This window comes from Fukomys damarensis, unplaced genomic scaffold, assembly GCF_012274545.1.
Source record: "Fukomys damarensis isolate Sample0158 unplaced genomic scaffold, DMR_v1.0_HiC HiC_scaffold_14, whole genome shotgun sequence".
NCBI lineage: Eukaryota > Metazoa > Chordata > Mammalia > Rodentia > Bathyergidae > Fukomys > Fukomys damarensis.
Genome location: NW_022900926.1, coordinates 64,133,681 through 64,156,306, shown reverse-complemented (window position 1 = coordinate 64,156,306; position 22,626 = coordinate 64,133,681). Strand labels below are relative to the sequence as shown.

Sequence of the window (22,626 nt, the reverse complement as noted above, 5' to 3'; positions counted from 1 at the left end):
GATGCCCTATGGCAGTGATGGCAAACTTTTTAGAGCTTTCAGTGATGCCAACAGCTCACTGTGGCCCATGTGCCACAGGTTTGCCACCACTGCCCTGTGGGGCTCATACCTGTCCGATGTGGTGGTGGAGAGGTTTAAATGAAGTAATATATGTAAAGCGTGCAGAAGAATACCCAGCACACGGCACTGTATCGGCATTTGCAGTTATCCCCACCACTCTGCTACAGTTTTGTTTATCAACATTTGAGCAGGAATTGGGGTGCCAGGGTTTCTCAAGCCACTGTGGAGCTGAAATTGTCTGTACTTTGGGGATGACTTTCTGCATTGTGTGAACCTTGGCCACTGTTTTAAGTTTGGGGTGTTAACTGAGGGATGCATTTCAATGCACTCCCCACACTGGCATAGATCATCGGGGTAGTATCTATTTGAGGTCTAACATAGTTCTAGCTGCAGCTCTCACTTATTCCTGCTTATTTCGAAGCCAGCAGCCTTTGCCTGCAACTTGGGAATACAGTGGGATTCACATGGGCACACGTGTAAAGATGACAGTGTACGCTTACTATTTAAAATATTCACCAGCACTGTGACAAGTGAATTATTTTATTCCTTGGTTGTTGATATGCCTGCATCGAGCTGAGGGTGTAGGATGTTGCGAAAACCCTTCCCCTTCCCACATCCTTCACCCACAGTTGAATGTGTCTGTGACTGTGGGTTATGCTTGTTCTCTGTGTCCGCACTGTTACTTGGAGGCTGAAACCATGACTCTTGTTTCCTTCCTCTCTGAAAGTCTTGGCACGGTTCCAGAAGCTGGGTCTAGGCCCAATCCCTTGTGTATGGCAGAGCCTCCTGGGCAACGGTGTGGTCCCCACAGCACATCCTTCACCCACAGTTGAATGTGTCTGTGACTGTGGGTTATGCTTGTTCTCTGTGTCCGCACTGTTACTTGGAGGCTGAAACCATGACTCTTGTTTCCTTCCTCTCTGAAAGTCTTGGCACGGTTCCAGAAGCTGGGTCTAGGCCCAATCCCTTGTGTATGGCAGAGCCTCCTGGGCAACGGTGTGGTCCCCACAGTGACCTGCTGACGTTGGTCCGTGATTTCATAGTGTGGGGGTATTGCAGTCCTGGTGGGGACGTCTGTTCTGCAGAGCTCACCTCCACCATGCAGATCTTGTTTCCTTATATCAGGAATGTGATCCCCGGGCTTTCCAAAGCCATGCAGTTTGATTTATATCCCAGTGACCTGGGACTTAGCAAACCTCCACTGCCCACCACTCATCATATTTTCAGCCCCTGGGAAAGAGGCTCTGCACTTTCTTCTGGTGTTTCCACTTTGTGTCCAGCTGGATGTCTGAGCTGAGAACTGACTGCTGCTCAGGCCAGCTACAGACCCTTCGGGGACCTCGGGAATATACCTTGCTCCAAAGAGCACCGTCCCGATGGCTCCCTTGCTGAGCTGTGCGCTATAAGGCCCATTTCCCCTCCATGAATTTAATCCTTGTGTGAGCAGACTTGGGCAGCACGGGACAATGTTCAAAGCCGGCTGCTGATGCGTCTTCCACCATTGGGCTGCTTGACCTAAATGCTCCTCCATGGCTCCTTATTTTTCTCCCGCTTTCTAGGAAGGAGCTTTCCGGAAGCACAATCTCTATCATAGTTTCTCTTTCAGTCCACTTTGTCTTTCACCCTGACTGCAGATACACCCATTCTCACGCAGAAGCGCTGGTTCAGAGAGACCTTCGACCACCTGTCCTCACTTGCTAGCTCCGCTGAAGCGGTAGATGCTGGTGTTCACCTGTTATCTGGGTAAGAGAGGGAATCTGGGGTCTAAAAGAATCTGGATGGATTACCGAGCTCACCACGAACTATTTATTGAGTATCTGCCCGGAACAGAGTGCTGAATTAGATTGGGAGCATTTAGAAAGGACATTTTAGGCTTTATTCTAAGGAATGTGAGGAAGACAAATTATAGTATTCGATTTTTAAACAATAAGTGACCATGTCAATTTCTTATCACAAACACATTTTTGTGTTTCCTTGGGGAATGTGTAGTGATTTGAAAATACACGTATAGCAAAAAAATCAAACCAAAACACCCCACAGAGCAGGTAAACGTTGAATTTGGGCCATGTGGAGAGGGAGTGGCTGATGAAAGGCAAACAAGGATGATATTGGAATGAGTGCAGAGACCCAGAAGAGTTGGATTCTTTATTTGCTATTCCTGAGAATGAGGTATTCCAAAGAAGTACCTTTTGTGGGTCACTAAATTTGTCATTTAAATGTCATTTGGGGAAAAAAAGTATTTTGACAGGGTTAGCACACTTCTGTTTGATTTTTGTATAATTAAAAGAAAGGGTTTGTTTGTTTTGATTTTTGAGGCAGGGTCTCACTAGGTAGTTCAAGCTGGCCTTGAACTCACTGTGATCCCCTTGCCTCAGCCTCCCTAAAGCTGAGATTGCAGGTGTGTGTCACCGTGCCTGGTTTAAATGAGAGTTTCAAAATAAATCATTGTAGTTTTTTTTCTTCTTTTGGTTTTTTTGAGACAGGGTCTCACAATGTGGTTGAGACTGACCTGGAACTCACTATGTAGCCCAGGCTGGCCTCAAACTCACAACGATCCTCCTGCCTCAGCCTCCCGAGTGCTGGGATTACAGGTGTGCACCACCACACCCGGCTCTCATTGTAGCATTTTTAACACATACTAGCACTTAAAATATGACAGTGTCCTTCTACATCTTCTCTTTCACTTTAGTTTATTAGTACATGTGTGTAGCATGTAATGTTTACATTCCTGTGGGAAGTTGGTACTTGGACATAACACAGCTTCATTCCTTTTCCATCCCCTTTCCTTTTCCTCCCTCCCTTCTGTATCTCTTTAAACAGATCACTAAGCATTTTACCACTTTTAATTTGTCTCAGTGTTGTCAGGATATTGGGGGAAGAGATGTAACTCCCAAACCTGCTAGATATCTGATATGTGAGTTCATGTTCTTCAAAATTGAAGAATGAATTCTAGGAACAACGGAGGTTAAGAGTAGGAAGAATTTATTGAGGGGGAAAGAAAGCTTCTGTCTAAGAGTGACAGAAGCAGAACCAGAAAGTGGGTTGCCTGCCCACCCCACTTCTCCAAGATGTTTTATACAGCCAAGCCATGTGGTGAGGTGGGTACAAAGTGGGACAAAACTGTAAGACCCAGTGGAAAATTACAAGGTGGGCATGAGGTGGGGCAAAACCCTGACCAACCAATAAAATTACAAGTACAGTCATCCAGTAATATTGATTAAATGGGGGTCAAATGGGGAGAAAGTACTGCAGCAAGCATACAAGGATTTTCAGTAAGGGTGGGGGTCAGGGATATTTCCTGGAAAAGCTGGCTTAAGACCTTGGCCCCACACCCAGGTGATGGATACCTATTTAGAATATCAATCAGTGCTATTTATCCCCAGAGGAAGCACAGAGATATAGTAGTTTCTCTCCTTTCACAATTCTGGCCTTCTGTGAATGTGTCTTGATTATCCTCCATGCTGGCTCCTTGCTGTGTTGGCTCCTTGAGGGTGGCCCTGTTTAACTGCCTACAGGATATCTAATTAACTTACCTGTCTGCAATAGTCATGTGACACAAGACACATGTTGTCTGTGTTGTCCTGTGTGACAAACAATTGTGTCCTTCAACCTTTAGAAGGCCAGAGGGATAATTGCCTTTTACTAAGTTCTCAAAATCACTACATGTTTGCATCACTAAAACTATTTTAAAATAGTGCCTATCTGCCTTTTTGAGGAAGCTTCCTACCAACCTTCTCTGCTGTGTGTACACATACCTAGTCAGCAGGATCTCTCCCCTTTTCCTCTTGCCTTCCCTCACCATATAAAAATCAAAATTATATTGAAGTCACTAGTTTCACTGAAGTCTCTACCCAGCACAGCAGTTTTGCTTCTCTAACATGCTGTGATTGAATCTTCTCTGTCACTATTCTAGAGCAGTTGTTGAACCTCTTAGAGAAATTGTTCTTAGAGTTAATGGTCATACTTTATTTTTGTCCAAAATCAGTAAGAACCAATATAACCCACAAACATTAGGTCTACATAATGTTTGGAAACAGGCATTATAAAATTCATATGTCCTTTCAAGATTAAGACTTTATAAAAGTGCTGGGCATCTTTGGTATAAGTGTATAACCTTATTCATCTATTCATTCCTTGAAAACCTTTTATTAAGAAATCATCAGTACCAGATATTCTTCTAGGTGTTAGGGATATAGCAATGAGCAATTTGGTAATATTACTTAGTGTATAGGAGATGTTTAATAAACGTGTGTTAAGTGACTTTTTAAGGAAAACATATGCAGTCCAGCCCTCGTGTATCTTATGGGCATATGTAGAGAATGAACAGGACATGAAAGACCAAAGGAAAGAGTACAGAGTGCTATGGAATCAGTGTCTGGAGAAGAAACTTGGTGTAGGAAGTTATGAGACTCCGTACAGAACAACATGCCTCGTCAGAAACCCTCAGGATGAATGTAAGATGTTGTAGTGATATTGTGGAGAGGAGGGGTCAGAGACACGATGGGGACTGAGAAGAGAGCGTTCCAGGTTAAAGGATCAGCGCAAAGACCTGAGTCTTAGTCCACTGTCCTATGTCAGAGGCACTGAAGGAAGTCCAGTAACGGGAAGCCACGCAAGGATTTTGCTCAGTGAAGGAACCAGTTATATTTTATCTGTAGGGTAAAGAATGGATCTGGGAGAAGAGCGGTGCTGACAGATTAAGACAGATGAGGTGTTGAGAGTAGGGACAGACAGTAGATGGGTTTGAGAAATGCTGAAGAGGAGATGTGATAGGATTTGATAGTTGATGGTGTGTGGAGTTGAGTGGGGAGAGAACCAAGGATGATTCTAACATATCTCACATTAGCACCTGAGTGCATGAGCATCATTTTCTGAGTTGGGTACCACTGAGGACAGATTCGGGTATGCTCGTGACTACATCATTAGCCCTCAAAGTATGGTTCTTGCTATTTTAAAGCAGTGAGGATTAGATTTGTTGATGGAAACAATCCGCTACTTATAAAGCCAAATACATGTGTAGCATATGTCAGTTGCATTATTATAGGCTCCTCTAAGGACCACCATCGCTCCAGGCTCCTACGCTCCCAGCAAGCTGGGACCTAACGAGGCTGCTCTGTACAACTCTTGGGTTTTTTCTACTCCTCGAGTCAGATCTGATGACTTGCAGTTGAACTTATGATTTGTACCCCCGGCTTCCTGCATGTTGTGTGTCTAGGCAGGGCTACAAATTATTCTCATTTAGATAACTTGTTCAAAATTGAGGCGAATCTTTGACGTTTTGCTTACAATGTATATAAAGCATTGTGAAAAGAGAAAAATAGTTTTCCTCAAAAATGCAGTCAGAAGTAAAGAAAGAAAATCTGGGCAGAAATTTGTTTTAGAGAAATTGAATTAAATTCAATCTTTAAAAGGCATGTTATTGTATGTATGTATGTTTGTACTTATAGGGCTGGGAATTGAACTCAGGACCTGGCACATGTTGAGATAACCCTCAGCCTGGTTTGTTAGTTTTATTTATTTATTTTCATTAAGTTTATTGGTACTTTTTAGGTATACAGTACAGTTACATTCATCATTGGGATCTTGTAGCTTTACATGATGCTTGTTAGTTTTAAAATGCCTTATTCCTCCTTTTGAAAACATCTGAAATTTAGCTTCTAAGTTATCTAGATCCTTTTCTCTTTGTGTTTATAAGAAGTAAATTCTCAAATGCTGCAAAGAATGTCAAATGGAGCTTACTAGAAGTCTATTATTTCACAAAGTTTCAGGGAAAATCTCCACTCTCTGTGTTTGAGTTGGCAGATATTTCGGAGCATTCCTACAGAGCAGGTGCCATTCTGGGCTGACGTGGTTCTGGGATTTCGAAAGATGACTGAGGCTGAGCTGAAGAAATTCCCCCAATATGTGTTTGGTCATGCTTTCACTACTCTGAAATGTGAAACCTCTGTCTACCTCCCGTGGTTGGAGAAAAGGTCAGTTAAAATAGCTCTTTGCTGCTTTCTTTATCTGTCGTAGCCATAAATAACTTCACAGCCATTCCTAAAACACTGGAAATTCTCCAGGGTCCCACGGGCTCTTTTGCATTTGTGTCTTGCTGCTCATAATGGGTAGGCCCCGGCTCTCTCAAATAATCCAAACATAGTATTTGTGTTACAAGGACTAAATCCATACCACACCCAGGCAAACATGTTTTATGTCTATTTTCAGTGTGCACTGTGATGTCTCATTTGTCCCTCTGCCCCTGTAAAACCTGTGTATTGAAACAGTTTCTTAGTTTCCTCATCTTATAAAAATGGAGAAGTTGGAGAACTTACTCCCAGGATAAAATGACATGATTTAGTTCTTTGCCTGAGAAAAGCTTGTTTACATAAATGACTTTTGACTTTTTTCTTATCGTTGGATAAAAAAAATATAGCTTCATTATTTTCTTTTTCATGAATAAGAACTCTAACCCTGAGGACCTGTACAGAGTATGTAATTGCTTCCTTTCTAAATTCAGTCCTTAATACCTTGAACTTGCATTCTGGCTTGGTTTTCAGGACTTCCTGTTTCTAGTTAGGAAACACATTAAGAGTATTGTTTTTGAGACCTGTCAGCAACTCCCTCTTTTGTTTAGTCTGGACGTTGCAGGAGGTTTTCAGGGTTGTGAAATTCAGGCCATGCCAGTGCCCAATTCTGTGTACAGGGTGAATATCTCTTATCTGAAATGCTTGGGATCAGAAGGGCTTTGAATTTGGATTGGGGGAATATTTGCATGTATAGAACGAGAGCCAGTGTCCAGCCAGGTGGCTGGTGTGGTGGAGAGAGAGGGGCATCTGCCCCCTTCTCTCCCATGGGAGGTTTTGCAAGTGAGAGAGGACTCAGCCCATGGCAGCCTCCCAGGGCCAGGATTTGAAGCCCAGGGGAGGTAGCACAGTGTGGTGGGGAGGGGAGGGAGTGGGACGCCAGCTCACACTGTGTACTGCCACCCACAGGCCTCCCCCAGGCAGACCCAGATGGGCAGCTGTACAATCTCTGCCTGTTCCCCACACCCAGGGTCTGTTTTGTTGCCTCCTACACCTCTTCCACACAATGCCAGTGTTCCGCCTTCAGTGTTCTGACTCAAAAGTGAACATTTCACTCGGCAAGCCATACAACAGGCAGCTTCAGCCTCAGCACCAATCTTCTATCACAACCTAGATCTTTGGTATTTTTCAAAAAACAGAAGAGACCATATCGAATAATGCTCAATAATACCCAGAACAAACCAACAAACAAGCCACCCTCGAGGTCATATTTTGTATCTTTGATGGTAGCTGCCTTTTTACTTGTCTTTTGTAGGAAATGAATCATACAGGCCATAATTCTCCCGTTGCACAGCCTACCTTAATAAATTTTCCTGGAGGGACTGGAGCCTCCTGCTTTTGATGCCATTCAAAAAGCTGCATGGCTTTGCTGTGCTGGGGGCCTGTAGCTCAGGCCCACTGATTTCTTTCCCGAGCCCATGGCCCATCCTATGGCCCTGAGGAGGCCTGCACTGACCACAGAGGTACCAGCCTGAGCTCTCCCAGTAACTTTCTTCCCACTCTCTGATAAAGCCTCTCGGTGACTTTCTCTGGGAGGCTCTTCTGTTCCCCACCCTTTTCTTTTCCTGTATCTGTGTTCTCCCACTTGCCATGACTCGTTTGACTTCCTCTGCAGCTGTACAGAAGTACATACCTATAGCACACATACGCAGCTGGACAGTTTGCCAAAGCCTGATAGGTACCCACCTTGCAAAGGTCTCTTCCAGTGCGGAGCAGACCCCTGTTCCTCCCACCAAACCCACAGCAGGCCTGGTGGAGCACAACCTACATTCCCAGTGCTCTGGGATTATCCCCACCCCACCCCTGCCAATCGGAAGGTCAGGAGGCAAAAGGCCCCAGACACAGGGTGGAACAGAAGCACTCCCTTTTCTTCCTAGCTAGGCAAGAGGGACGTGGAGGTGGAAAATGACTGCGTTTTTTTCTAAGGATGGCCATATGTCTGTAAGGAACAGACGTGGTAGCCATGGAGGGTACAGTAGCCATGGGGGCTTCCATTATGGATTCAGGAGCTGCCCCAGGACAGCTGCAGGTGTGGATTTCTTCCCCTCAAGCCTGCTTGCTAGATGGACTGAATAGCTGCCACCTCCAGGACAGCCCAGCTTGTACAACCCTGGGCCTCATCCACACCCTCTTCCTCTGTGCTGGGACAGGGCTAAGAATGATTAATATGAGTTTATGAAGTAGACAGGCCTGGGTAGACGTTTGGAGAAGTGTGAAATAGAATGTGGTTATTTTTAAAAATATTATTATTATTATTATTCTTGTAGTGGTAGTAGTGATTGAACTCACTGGCTCACACATGCTAGGCAAGTGCCCTACAACTGAGTTACACCCTCAGTCCTTTCATTATTATTATTGCTTTTAGGTATAGCCCTGTTAAATTGTGTAGGCTGGCCTAGAACTTGCAAACCTCCTGACTCAGCCTTCCTAGTAGCCAGGATTTCAGGTATACACCACTCTGCAAGGCAAATGCAGTTTATTTCCTTTGCAAGGCAGCAATTGAGGACTACAACGGTAGGATGAGACAACATTTTCAGGTTAAAATTAGAGTCTATTTGCTTAATTGCCTTATAAACCTAAAATGCACTTTTAAATTCTATGATGTTACAGTGGGGACAGCAGTGTAAGTGTCGCCACGAAGAGACAGCAGTTCTTTTCCCCTGTAAGTCTGTGTACATAGCACTGCTTGCCAATTGAGATTAGTTTTCTTTCTTGTTTTTGGACACACTGAACACAGTTCATTTCTCTGACCACTGTTAATAAGGCATCATGCTTCAGATTGAAAGCAAGGAGTAATTTTAAAAACTGATGACGTCTCCTCATGCTTGCATAACACATTGCAAAACTGCTCTGCCTAATAAAGTATTTCCACCCAGCATCTCTCGGAGGCCGCCCTGCCTTTCCTGTCTGTCTTCACACAGCGATGCAAAGGCTCCTAGTTTTCTCACCCCAGCTAACTTTAGGACAGCGACCCCGCTTTGGACTGTCCCACCTTCCTGGGCTCAGAGTTAAGCAGGCACCATAGGCAGTGGAGAGAAATATCTGCTTCCCAGCTCTGAGTCCCCTGCTCTCAGGCAGCCCTGCTGGACTTGAGCTCCCCAGTCCTCTCAGAATCAGTGCCCTGAGCCTCAAGTCCTGGTCCCTGAGGGGGGACCCTGAGGGGGCCTGGGACCCCAGTGTAGGATGGATACAGTGCCACCCCTCCTTCTTTCTGCTGGGCCGTAGAACCGCATCCAAAGCACCTGGTCTGTGAGAAGCAGCTCATACAGGATCCGATCTTCTCATGCAGTGTGGGCTGAGGTCCCCAGAAGGGAGTTTTCCCTGTCTTTGCATAACCCAGAGGCTCTTTGGATAATATTCTCCAGTCAGGTACACTCTGTCTCAAAGGAATATTAAAATGTCTCTCTTTTCTCACATTACGAACCACTCAGCAATTTCAAGTGACCAAAGGAAAAAAAAAATCTAGTTTCTGTTCATTAAGTTCCCTAAACAATTAAGGGTCTAAATTTCAGCGGTTGGGTCCCAGACCCGTGGGTTCCAGGGCACTATGTTGGCTCTGTGGGTTTATCTGTGTCATGTCCGTGCCCCTTCTGTGTCCCTCCTTCCTGCCCTGTCCTCCCACTCGCAGGCTCTAAGGCCCCTGCTCCCTCAGGCAGTACCCACGGTCCCAGGGCTGCCTGGACAGCATATCCACAACATGCAGGCCTCCTCTTCAGTGTTGCCATGGTGGAAATTGTCTGTAATCCCAAGAGCACGAGGGATTTGAGGTGGGAAGTGGAGAGAGACGGAGGGAGGGAGAGAGGTTGAAGAGAGAGAGGGAAGGGAAGGAGGAGGAGGAGAGGGGGAGAGGAGGGAGCAGTGGAACAGTGATTATAGCCAGCTCACTTCCCTTCCTTGCTGAAACTCCCAGTGAGTTGAAGGAAGAGCCCCAAAGACCACCATCTCCAGTGTGTATGATCAGGTTGGTCAGTCCAGCAGGGGGGCTGGCTGTTAGGGTTGGCAGAATGGGCATTTTTACATTTCAGAGCGATGATCCCAAAACGTTGGGCCAGGACTGTTTAGTGAGCAGAGGTCCTCTTGCTTAATAGGTGGTTGGAGCAATGGTATTTTTTCTCTCCAGGATAAAATCTTGGTCATTTTCAGGAAGCCCCAAAAGGACCGTTATCAAAGCCCCTTAAAACTTCCAGAATAGCTGCTACCTCACAAGAGTGCAATAGCCACCTTTCAGGTACCTGTCACCTAAGTTGATATCAGCTTTCGGGTACAACTTCCTATGCCCTGGAGTCATCGTGATGCCAGGAGGTATATACTAATGACAAGGCACTGCCCTGCAGTCACAGGGCTGGGGCGCATTTACTAGGTTCCTCCTGGGGTACAAGGCTCGGGAGGGAGCCAGGATGGCTAGTTTGGCGGGGCTGCCCACAGCCCATCCGGTGACCCCTGCCTTAGTCGCCAGTTACAGGCTGCACTTCCCAGTAGCTTCAGCAGGGGGCCATGGAAGTGGAAAGGAAAAACATTTGCATATACTGAATGCTTACATAATCATCAAAACAGATACATGAGCCAGGCACTCTTCTCCCTAGGTTTTAGTTAAGGAAACAAGTCCAGCAAATTTGTAAAATGTGCTTATGTCTCAAGCCTGGTAAGTCCTCTGATTTCTGTGAATTAGGAAAATAATTCTGAGTTCTAATTGAGATGCCTGGAGCACAGAACATAATGTTCAAATGTTCCTAAGTGGAACCCATAGTTCATTAAAAGAAAAAACAAATCAACATAATGTTCAAATAATGATCAACAAAAAACTTTTAAAATCCAAATGTCATACTTCATTAAACCCAAGTAATATTCAGGTGTGGAGGCCAGGCACATTCACAGGTGGTATAGTGGATCCCATATTTCACAGTAGTGTAAGACACTCCAACCCACTTTTTCTTTTTTAAAAACATCTTTAACAAGGGCCGGGGATTTAGCTCAGTGGTTCTGCCTCCGGCCTCGCAAGCACAAGGACCTGGGTTCGATCCCTGGTACCAAAAAACACAAATCTTTAATGAACAACTGCAGTGTGTTATGCATTGTGTCAGATCTTTTCCAGACATCTTCTCATTTCATTTTCATGATGACCTATAAAGTCAGCGTTAATCTTCCCCCATTAGAGGTGAAGAAGGACTAAAGCTTATAGAGAAGTTGGAGAACTTGGCAAGGCCATATGAAGAGTCAGAGAGAGGCCCCCTAAACCCTACCTGAAAGTCTCCTTTTGGTGTTTACTTCATTAAAGGTTAGAGCCACACTGCAGTGTGTTGGTCTGTGTAATCACACAATTACAGTCTCCTCTTCCTCTCCCTCCTCCCCTTCCCCTTCCCTGTTCTCCTCCTTCTCCTTCTCCCTCTTCTTCTTTGAAAGGGTCTCACTGTGCAACTCAGGCTGTCCTGAAACCTGCCATCATTTCATCTTGCTCTCCAGAGTGCTGGGATTATAGATGTGTGCCGCCACACCCAGCTTCCAATCTACTCTTCTTTCTATGCCAGTGTTAAAAAAACAAAGCAAAACAAAATAATTTGCAGAGCTATTTTACCTTTAAGGGGACTCATCTATCATTGTACATCTAAAAAACATAGTCGAAGCTGTCAACTTTATTGTTTCAATAAGAGAGTGGAGAACTTGTGCTTGTAAAATTTGCTATACTGCTTTTTATGTTTGAGCTGTTTTGAGAAAGGGAGGGAGGGAGGGAAGGAGGGATGGAGGGAGGAAGAGAGAGAGAGAGAAAGAGAGAGAGAGAGAGAGAGCCCCAGCTTCATTCTGTCTCTTTTAGCCGCTATTAGTTACGCTGAAGGCTTCCTTCATTCTCTGTGGCCCCAAGGGATGGATGTTTGCAGATTCTTTGCTTTGGTTTTCTGATCTTGGTAAAGGGCACATTGTTTTCCATGGATTTTCAGAATAACAAGCAAGGATATGCAGGGTGAAAGCGCCCATACCCAGAACTTCTGTTCTATTACTTTGGGACATGGTGCTTGAAAGGCCCATTCGTGCTTCATGGTAAGCACACAGCAAGCTGAGATCACTGTGGAGCAAGAGGTAGCCTCTGAGTTCTCCCAGCCTAGCCCAGGATGTTCCCAGGGAGACCCTCTGTGAACATTTGTTGAGTGAACACAGGAATTTAACCCAGAGGTTTCCAGCTGTTCTTCACACTGCTCACACCGGAATTGCTTCAGAGTCTCTGTGGAGGAAGGGTGCGTGGAGAGAGATGGAGACTGGTCAGCAGCTCACCCTGAGTTAGCTGTAGAGAAACTAGAACTCCATGATAAATTTGCTAATTTAACCGGGCATGGAGGCACATGCCTATCATCCCAGCACTCTGGGAAGCGAGGCAAGAGGATCTCAAATTCGAGCCCAACCTGGGCTACGTGACAAGATCCTGTTTCAAAAGAAAAAAATGTAAAAGGGCTGGGCCTGTAGCTCAGTGCAACGGCCCTGGATTCAATCCCAAGTACAATAAATAAATGACTAAACAAAGAAACAAATCAATGCAAACATCTATTTTACAGATCAGAAGTCAATCTGTGGGGGTTCAGGTCTGTTCTGTGATGCAGTTAAGCAGCAATGTTGGTCTCTTCTACTCTCCTTGACCTGTGGAATTTTCTAGAAAGGGAGTATCAGGAAGTCCATTTCCTACAACTCTCAATACAAATTTCAGCTGAACTTTCTGACTAGGAGATGGAGATAGAGAATTAGAATAACTTCAGAGCCCTTTTTCTCTAAGTTAACATCAGAGACCAAACCGGACCCTCATTTACCATCTTCTCAGCCATGTCTTGCTGGGCTCCTGAGGTTTCTGTCTTTTTTTCTTCTCATGAGGCCTCTGTGTGGGGCTCAGAACTGCTGCTCCTGCTCTCTCGGGGCAGGTAGAATACAAAAACACACACACGCACACACACATGTTTACAGTGTACTTACCCTGCCAGCCACTAATGTTGTCCCCAGTTCCTCTGTCAGCCTTCGATGCCTCTCACACAGGTTTTGTCCCTCATAGCGGTGCCCTGTGTCTAGGCCTTAGGCCTGCATCTATTGGATAGAACCTCTAAAAGTCTTTCATGCTCCCAAGTGACCCGTGAGTATGACTGTAGGTTACATGGGTGAGGATGACATGGCTACTGAGTTTCCATTCTGCATGATGGAAAATGTTCTGGAGGGGTGGAGATGGCTGCACAGCGGTGTGAATGTGTTCAGTGTCACTGAACTATACACTGAAAAATGATCAAATGGTTTCATGTTTCATGTTTTTTAACCACAATTTTAAAAATGATCTTAAGACTTAAATGACTTTTTCAGTATGCATATACTTGGTCCAAAATAATTACCAACCACAACTGTCATTTAGCCCATCGGTTGCAAATATTTTGTGTTCCTCTTTTGCTAACAGTCTAGTAAAGGGGAAGGGGCAGCACCTGCACTGACCTTCTAGTTAAGGAGAGCAGACAGATGCAGAAAAACATGCAAGAGTTACCAGTGTCAGGCTGGAGCTGTAACTCAGCAGCACAGCACCTGCCTGGCAAGCTTGAGGCCCTGAGTTCAATTCCTGAGAAAGAGAGAGAGAGAGAGAGAGTTTCCAGTGTGACAAAATGCCCACAGCAGTAAATTGGGGTGTTAAATGAATGGTATTTTTTTAAATGCTCGGGCATTTAAAGTACCAGATCAATTTCATATTTATTAAGCATCTAGAAAAACATAGGAACATCACAAAAAAGTTAAAAAAAAAAAAAAGCACACAATTTCCTTTGTTTTGGGTTTCCAAAATGCTGTAAGCTCCATTTAGGGTCAACTTTTGGTTTCTGAGGGCATGAGGCAGGTGCTGGGTGGCATTTGATCTGCCTGGGCCCTGGAAGCTCTTGAGGGGTTTGTTTGTCAGATCCCCTCTATGTTGCTCCTGTGTTCCTGTCCTTCACTTCCCTTGAGTGGTTGGGCAGGCGCTACCAGGTCTCACCCAGTGGTCTTTCATCCCCAGGCTGAAGAGCCATGGAGGCCTGCTCCTCCGCAGGCGGATAGAAGATGTGTGGGAGCTCCAGCCATCCTTCGACATTGTGGTCAACTGTTCGGGCCTGGGAAGCCGAGAGCTTGTGGAAGACTCAGCCGTTTCCCCTGTGAGAGGCCAAGTACTCCAAGTGCAAGCCCCCTGGCTGAAGCACTTTATCCGGGATGGGAGTGGGCTGACGTATATTTACCCTGGTGCATCCCATGTCACCTTGGGTGGAACTAGGCAAAAAGGAGACTGGAATTTGTCTCCGGATGCAGAAACTAGCAGGGATATTTTTTCCAGATGTTGCACTCTGGAGCCCTCCCTGCACAGGGCCTGCAGCGTGAAGGAGAGGGTAGGCTTGAGGCCCAACAGACCAAGCGTGCGGCTGCAGAAAGAGGTCCTGGTCAGAGATGGATGGAGGCTGCCCATAGTCCACCACTATGGCCATGGGAGCGGGGGAATCTCAGTGCACTGGGGCTCTGCCCTGCAGGCTGCCAGGCTGGTGAGTGAGTGTGTCCAAGCCCTCAGGTCCCCAGCTCTGACATCAAAGCTGTAGGTGACATGTGAAGACAGCTCACAGCCCCAGATGCTGTTGATGAAAGCACACTTTAAGCTGCAAAACAGGTTCAAATAATTTTTCTATTCCATGAAAATTTAATTAGATATTCTTTGTTTTCTAAGTGAGAAATGATGCAATATGTATTAGCCTGCTTAGGAAGTCTAGACTAACATCATAGGGCATGAAGCCGTATTTTTGTTGAAAATGCTGGTGATATACAGTAAGATTTGCTTTGGATCTGGTGTCTGAGGGTCTATGCTGATTTACATGAGTGTTGAAAGCTATAAAGTTTCAATACTTTTTGGCTCATAAATTTGAGAGAGGAGCTAACATATGGCAAACACTTAAATCACTGTCAGCTGCAGAGTTGTGTATGACCTGCTTAGGTTATAGCCAGATGATCATTGTAACTCCTCGGATAAAATCAATGGTGATTATGCAATGCAGGCTTAATCGAAAGCAAAGCAAGATCAATTCTATTGTTAATGGGACGGCTTCCTCCCCACAGCTGGTGATGATGGTAGAAGACAGAGACTGAGCTCCCTGTGGATGTGGCATCTATCCAGTAGCTGTCTAGGGTCCATCCTCTCAGGGTTGTATGTTTTATTATGCAAGTGATTGGGAGCTGACTTTGCCTCAGCACTTTTGAAGACTGAACAGTGTAAGCAGCCAAAGAGCTAATCTGCTGAGTGAGATGGAACAACCACTCTGAATGACATATTACCAAATAGTGCTCTGCAGGTTGCTAAGCAGTACTGAACAGGAGGGGTTTGTGTTTCATGACAAAATGAGTCTAGGAATTGCAGAGTTAAATGAATTGAACCTGGCTTATTGGCTCAGGTTTTTGTAGAGCCTTTGAAATGTTTATGCATTGTGAACTCTCAGGAGCGTTTTTAGCTGGGTGGGTGGGAAAGGAGATGGTATTCACTGAGGTAAGAGCGCTGAAGAAGAAATGTACTCTATTTTAATTTGGGAGAGACGACATGTTTGGCAGTAATTCTATTTTGGACATCCTGGGGAAGACAAAGTTCCCAGCACAGCTTGGTTTTTTTTTCTTTGTTTTTTGAGCTTTTTCTGTGATTTTATTCAAAGAGGACATTCTGCTGGGGATGTGGAGACACCAGTATATTAAATGGCATTAAAATTCTGAAGTTAAATCACGCACAGAAGCCTTTCTACAGCTGTCCGCCAGGGGGTGGTATTGTATCAACTCACATTAAACTGGTACATTTGAAATTTAAATAGACTAGAAATTTAAAAAAATACTAAGCATGTGGAGAGCGTGACTTTTTTGAGGTTTTAGAGTTTATATGGTCAAAATTCAATTCTTTTTAAAGAATGTGAGAAACTTGTGTCAACAGAGATTGAAAATACGTACTCATGAACAGTACACATTTTAAAAGAGGAGATAAATGTAATGCTTAAAAATAAAAATGAAGGATGCTGTCCAGACTAGGTTCTGTCTCAGAATGGCACGGCGATTTCAAGTGCACGCCTTCGTTCTCACCCCCGTGGTCTGGATACTGCAGTGGCTCCTCGTATGCAGGCCATGGCCTCTGCTGATCTGCTACCTTCTTTAGCTTCACTCTGCATTCTCGACTTCTACAGCGCAACATCACAAGACTGAAAGATCAAGGACTTCAGGACCGCCTGCCCCAATTTCATTCTCACTGATTGCTAAGCATCTGCTCCTGTGGTTTGGTTATTAGCTGCTGATCTGGGCAACATCTCAGAATCACCTGGCAAGTTTGACAAACTTCTGACCTCCAGTCCTGCTTTACTAAGTCAGAATCTTTGGGGGAGGAGGGAGTGGCAGCTTAAAGCTGTCACAGGATCTGACAGGGTGGCTGAGAATTGCAGAGCAGTTTCTCTCCTCTTCTAGAGCCCTGTTGCTACCCTAACCACTATGCTTCCCTTCCTCGCCTACCATCTTGGTGCACTGAGTTGAGGATGTACTCACTCAAACAACTGTTTGTTGAGGCACTCTGGGCAAGGAGGCCTAGAGGAATTAGCTGCCCCAAAGCAGCTCCCAGAAGCCCTGGGAATCAGCTTCCTGGCTGTCAGCTGCCCAGAGATGGCTGTCTGTCTATCTGAAAATGAGAGACTGAATGTGCTTACAGACAATGGCCAGACCACATATAAGGACAGAGCTCTGGCCCACAACCTGCAGTATCCCCCTCACCCCAGCCAGTCCCTCAATTACAATAAACAGTGCAGGAAGCCAGCCTGCTATGCACAAGACGTGCAGGAAGGTGGATTGCTATCTCTAGCAACAATCCAGAAAGCCAAACAATAAATAGCCAGGACTTTAATAACCAATAGCATTCCTAAATTTTGTCCCCGCCTCAACTTAGCACTAACTACAGAAAGCAAAGTAGGCACTGCTGGCCAGGATGCCCTGCTTCTAGTTAATTCTCATATTGGTTCCCTGTGCCAAAAGTCTCCAATCAGAGCATCTCTGAAGCCTTTCCTCTTTCCTGCTTTAAAGCTGTCCCTGCCTTTGAGTCACTGCTGAATGCAAGTGATCATGGTGGGCATCTGTGCTACAACAGGCTATGAGCAAATGGGCTTTGCTTTTCTCATCTGCCTGGTGGATTAGTCAGGGTTCTCCAGAGAAACAAAACCAATAGGACACATGTAGATGTACTCAGTGAGGGGTTGGCTTGTTTGATTATGGAGGCCAAGAAGTGCTACCATCTACTCTCTGCAAGATGGAGACGCAGAAGAGCTGGTGGGATGGTTCCAGCCTGACACCTGAGGACCAGGTGAGCCCAGAGAGTAAGTGTGAAGTGTGAAGGCCCTGAGTGCCAGTCTCTGGGTAGGAGAAGACAGACGTCCTTGCTCAAACACAGTACAAATCCATCCTTTCCCACTTCTTTGCTTTCTTCAGGCCCTCAGGGATGGGCTGGTGCCCACTCCCATTGGTGAGAGCAACCTTCTCTCTTACTCAGCTCCCTCAGATGCTTATCCCTTCCAAGATATCTCCACAGACACACCCAGAAATCGTGTATTAGCAGCTATTTGGACAGCCCCAGCCCAGGCAAGTTGACACATGAAATTAACCGTCACAAGGGGACTTCCGTAAAGACTCCACGTTTACAGAGATCCATGGGACTGAGAATGAATTACTTCCTTTTTGTTTTCTTGTATTCTGTTTCAGAGCATTTGCTTTCTTTCTTGAACATAGAGGACAACTGATTTCCTCCTTCAGCTCTTGCTCTCAAGTGTGGGGACTTTGTGTTGTGTGCATGACTGCTGTGCTTGTGACCCAGGGGACAAGTAGTGTTGTTGGCAGCCCAAGGCTCCTTCTACAGACAAAGGCTATGTCCAGACTTCTGAGGTTCTACTGCCGGGGAAATGAAGAACTTGAATAGAAAGTCTGTAATCTCATTGGCCATGGTTATGAGGAAGAAATGACACATACTCTTCCTTTTACGGACTAGAGGCTCTCAAATAAACTGATATTTGAACCAATTTTCCTCCATTAAGGAAGAGCTATAGAAAGAAGGAAGGAAAGGATGGTGGGCCCTATGCCTGCTGGTAGTTGTAGTTCTTGAAAATGGGACCCAGGACTCTGAACTTGTCAAATACTTGAAATGGATAGAGGAGCCCTTGCTGTGGTTTTTCTCCATTCCTCTCATCTCTCTTCCTGAGGGTGTGAAGGATGGAGACACATTTGAAAACCATTTCCTCAGGACACCATTCACTTGAGAAAAGCTGATTGAGATGTTTAAATGATGCCTTTCTTCTTGAAAAATCTTAGCAGTTTGCCAGCAGGCCTGGGGGCTTTATTATGGTAAGTGACTTTGCTGCCTATAAATCATAGCCCTAAGTAGCCCTAGGGAATGAGTTAAGCAGATCGCTTCAAAATATAACCATTACTTCTTCAATTATTAGTGGAACAATTGACTTCCATCCGCTCAGGGGACCTGCTGACCTGGCCTACAGCCCACTTTCCAGAGCCTTTTGTCTGGGAATTACAATTTTTACTCTAGTGCATGTTGTGTGGTATCAGGCCACCCTCAAACTTTTCATGGATCTTAACCTTTCCCTTCCATGCAGACCAGCTTGTCTAGCAATGGAACACAACCACTGTGGTGGATGCTTCCAGTGGTCTCCTTGCTCTACCCAGGCTCCTCTCCTGGTAAACATGGACGTGGTCATCCATGGTCATCGGCGACCCAGACTGCCTCCTGCTCATGCTCTGCTAAATCAACGGTATAGCTATTGTGCTTGTGGTCCCTGATGGCTGTAAGACTCTAGCCATCACATCCTCATGCCCATTCTCTCAAGGAAAAGGCCCAGAAGATTCCCATAACCATTTTGCTTATTTGTCATTGCACAGGAGTTAGCCTCAGGGCTATACCAAGATTCAAGGGAAGCTGGAAAATGTATCTTTCAGCTTGGTGGCAATATAAAGGTTAAACATTTCAGCACTACTGAAAATGTCAAGCTATAAATTGAGTTAAACTAGTCAGATGAAGAATTTGTACTAAGGGATTTTATGATCCCTTAAACCCTGTTATCCTGGTGATGGCAGGCTCTGGAGACGAGCACACTGCACCTGATAGTTCAGAGAACTTACACAGAGGAAGCTAGGTAGGAGAGAGGAGGCAGAGAAAAGCAGAGACCAAAACCCAGCAAGGGGCTGTGCACATCTAGGAAGTCATCAAGAATGGCCTCCAGCCCTAATGCAGTCTGACCTGTTGTGCCATCTGCCTACACCATTAATTCTGCACTCCAAAGAATTTGTACAACAAAAAATACGTTGCTTCAATGATGGGAAGGGAATGGGAAGTGGAGAATTTTAGATTCCTAAAAAAAGTTTTTCTGTCTCCCTATTCTCACTTTAGAAGGAAAGTGACTTTGAAATGACCAATCTGCTTTTAGTTCTTTTATTTTTGCTCTCTTCAGCTGTTCTCTGTCTATAAAACTGATCTCTTCTGCCCAGTGCATCCGAATGCTTATTTTATTTCATGGAATGAAATGTTGCCTGACTCTAGAATAGAAAATAAAGCTAATTAAAACTATTAAGCTAAATTGGTGTAAGTTTGTTCTTTGACAGTAGCTAAAGAGTAAAATCTAAACATCACAGAGCAAATCCAGCATTTGGTGACTTCTGGTTTCGGTTTAAAAATATTTTCTTTTCTTTTCCCATCACCAAAGTGAAATGCTTTATGTACTCTTATATTTTTATCTCCTTTGTATAGTTGTCATCTATTGCTAGGACAACCCAAGGCACAACTACAGAAAAAAGCCCCAGTGTTACTTTTGCAGCAGTGTTGTCTTATATAGTGCTACCTCCTGCACACTTTATTAGTTCCTGGTCGTGATCTTCCTATAATTGATGGAGACCTCATTAATGCCGATTTTGTTCTCTCATAGAATTGAGTTATGGCCCAAACTTGTATGCTAGAAGTAAAGCCTGTATTTAATTTCCTGTCTCTGGATTCTATAGGGAAATGTTTTACCATCATTGCTTTTTCTCCTCCAGTCAATTTAAGTGGATTCTCTTCTTTCAACCAAAAAAACTTTGTCCAAATCACTTATTTAAGAAAAAAAGTGGATTGCTGTGATGGAGAAAGAAGAGTTCAACCATCCACTACACCTGCAGAATCAACCGATTCTGCAAATGATTCTGCAAAGAGACATCAATAACAGCAAAAGTAATTTAGGCTCTGTGGGCCATGCAGTCGATGACTTGACTCTCCACGACTCTACCACTGAGGCTGTTATAGACAATGTGCAAAGAAATGGCTGTGTTTGTTCCAGTGGAACTGCATTCGCAAAAGCATGAGTTGTAGTTTGTCCATGTTAGTCTATAAGCCCCGGACGGGCAGGGACATGTCTGACTTATTTACACTCAGCTGGAGACACCAAGCCTGGAATTTCCTGACATTTGTTGAATGACTGGGTGAGCAGGCTTTTAATGCAACATCAATGAACAGATTACCCCAGCTTAAATTTGGGGAAAAAAATAGCCCCATTCCACAAGATTGCTCGTTATCCTCCTGACTGTAAAAATCTGTCTACCTCTACAGTCTCAGAGTTTGACTTCACCACCACTAATAGTACCTTCAGGACCTCAGGCAGCTGAATTATCTAACCAGCTGGAAACAAAAGACCAGAGAGGACTTTCTTGGGAGTACAGCCATGGTGTCTGTGCCCCACCCGGGTCTTAAGGCCCCCCTGGTATTGGTCTGTTAAGCTGAGATCATTAGTAGAAGGTGCTGCCTGGTATGTGAACAGCTTACAGCTTTATCTCTTCCGCTTTTGTGTTCTCCATAACTCCAGGCCTGTCTCGTTTGGGATTTTCCAGCTGCAAGAGGAGCAAAATAAAAGATGAAAACATCAGGCTCGTATTTGGGAGCTGCTTTGGCTGGAAAGTTTCCTGCTGAGGCGCCTCCTTTCATCACCCTTTCACCTGGACCCCTGCGTTGTGCTGTCCAACTGGCCACCAGCAGCATTTTTCCTGTATCTGGTCTTCCCTTGGCTGGTTATTAAAGTTACCTGGGCGGCTTAAAATAAAAGCAAACAACTAATACCCATGCCCACCTCCAGACCAGGAGGACTGGAAGGTCTTAAATGGGCATGACAAGCATCAGTATTTTTAAAGCGTCCCTACCATACCATCATTATTTTAATATGCACTGAGGTTAAAGAACCACACGTCTAGATTTCTAGCCCATGAGAATTGCCTGGTGAAGTTTCAGTTTTTCGTTTTTTGTTTTTTACGAGAAATGCTGGAGCCCTGTTCCAGACCTCATCAATTAAAATCTCACAGGGTGTGGGACCTGGGAGTGTGCAGTTTTAAAAGCTTTCTGATGAACAGGAAAGGCTGGGGACAAGGCACTAGGCTTTGCCAAGCACATACTGTGGTAATTTGGACTTAGTTAACCTCAGCACGCCTGGGCTTCCCATGGGCTGTAGAGAGAACTTGGGTTGGGACAAAGGTGGATGGTGAACTCTGGCCTGTGCATGGTGATCCGGCCCACCCAGCTTGGTCCCAAAGACCTGTGGCCTGGGTGCTCAGCCTGTCACATCTATGCTAGGACACCAAGCCTATCTATGCATTAAGGCTGGTGTTGGGAGGCCTGAAGACTTGTGCCCATCATAGCTGGGGTAAGTTTTGTGGATGTGGCTCCTTTTCCTCCCTCAAGGGTACATGGCTGTTAACCTCTCTTGATCACTGAAAATGTCTTTGCTTTGACCCATTTATAATGTTGTGTTAGCTGTGTAGTGAATTTTAGGTTTGAAATGATTAACTTGGATTCTTGAAGATGTGATTCCATTGTGTTCTGGCTTTAATTGTTGCTACCAAGGATGAGCTGTCAGTCTCATTTTTTACTTTTGGAGGTAATTGACTTTTTTCTTTTGTTCTGCAGTTTATCTTTAAATAATGTGTTCAGGTACATATTGACCTTTTTTTTAAATTTTTTTTTCTTTTTAGTACTAGGGTCTTCATACTGAGCTACATCCCCAGTCCTTATTTTGTTTGTTTGCTTGCTTGCTTTTGAGACAGGGTCTTGCTATATTGCCCAGTCTGGGCTCAAGCTTGTGTGATTGTGTGATTTTGTGATCTTCCTGCCTCAGTCTCCTAGAATACCAAGAAGTAGCTGGAGACAAATTCTAGGTCAAATCCCAGGGACCTGCATTCTGCCAGGCCTCGCCTCACATTCTGCCAGGCCTCGCCTCACATTCTGCCAGGCCTCTGCTGGGATCAGTGCAGTCAGCTCTGAAGTCATCAACAGACTGATCCACTGCTAAGTGCACCACTGCCATGATGCAGTCACCTTCCAAAGCTCCATTTCTGGACTGGAGACTTTTGGGGGACATATTAGATCTAAACCCTAACAGGGACTTTGCCAAGAGCAATTTCAGTGGGCATTAACAAGTGGAAATTAAACTTCAAGCCGGGTGGTGGTGCACGC

At 44.9% G+C, this 22,626-nt stretch overlaps 1 protein-coding gene across 8 annotated transcripts in view; it reads left to right on the top strand.

Moving 5' to 3' along the window:
* The window catches only part of LOC104858044 (D-aspartate oxidase), a 41,941-nt gene extending 20,588 nt beyond the window's left edge, over positions 1-21,353 (top strand). For 2 of the 8 annotated variants that reach the window (XM_010618132.3, XM_019206639.2), the window contains 3 exons: positions 1,695-1,803; positions 5,856-6,032; positions 14,125-15,360. In XM_010618132.3, coding sequence (XP_010616434.1) covers positions 1,695-1,803; positions 5,856-6,032; positions 14,125-14,692 — 854 coding nt within the window. In that variant the 3' untranslated portion in view covers positions 14,693-15,360. Of the gene's footprint in view, positions 1-1,666; positions 1,804-5,855; positions 6,033-14,124; positions 15,361-18,757; positions 20,115-20,989 lie in introns of those variants that run through there. The other 6 variants (XM_019206642.2, XM_019206641.2, XM_019206640.2 and 3 more) reach the window with 6 other exon arrangements.
* Positions 21,354-22,626: the final 1,273 nt, after the last annotated feature.